General features: G+C 55.0%; 1 protein-coding gene across 1 annotated transcript in view; it reads right to left on the bottom strand.

Annotated features, from left to right (window-relative positions):
• The window catches only part of LOC108355326 (uncharacterized), a gene marked incomplete at its 5' end in the record, with an annotated part of 1,099 nt that extends 830 nt beyond the window's left edge, over nt 1-269 (bottom strand). The window contains one exon of the mRNA XM_017606492.1: nt 33-269. Within this exon, the coding sequence (XP_017461981.1) occupies nt 33-269 (237 nt within the window). The remainder of the gene's footprint in view (nt 1-32) is intronic.
• Between the last annotated feature and the right edge of the window lie 98 nt (nt 270-367).

The raw sequence follows: 367 nt of genomic DNA, 5'->3' as shown, positions 1-367 counted from the left end.
CTCACCTCTAGAGCGGCCTCCTTGCGACTAACCGATGCCAGTAATGGATACTGCGGACGCTTTTCGTGGTAGACCTAGACGTTGTACACATGCCTCAGTTACGAAGGACGCATGTGAGCCGGAATCAAACAGCAAGCGCGCGGTTTGCCAATGACCACAACAATCGCGGACTTTGACTAAGGCGGTAGCCAATAGCACAGTTCTGTCTTTTGGACGCGGCGGGTTGGAGCTAGCATTCAAATACGAGGATGTCCATGCAGCAACGGAGCCTGTGGACGAGGCGATAGCGGATGAAGTGGCTGCGTTTGATTGTAGTGCGGCATTCGCGGCGAGAGGGGATGGCGTGACAGGGGACGCATTGTTGACA

Source organism: Rhagoletis zephyria, unplaced genomic scaffold, assembly GCF_001687245.7.
Source record: "Rhagoletis zephyria isolate East Lansing unplaced genomic scaffold, Rhagoletis_zephyria_1.1 Rzeph_scaffold_44519, whole genome shotgun sequence".
In the NCBI taxonomy this organism is placed as follows: domain Eukaryota; kingdom Metazoa; phylum Arthropoda; class Insecta; order Diptera; family Tephritidae; genus Rhagoletis; species Rhagoletis zephyria.
Note: the sequence above shows the minus strand (reverse complement) of the source record. Positions and strands in the feature narration are given on the sequence as shown.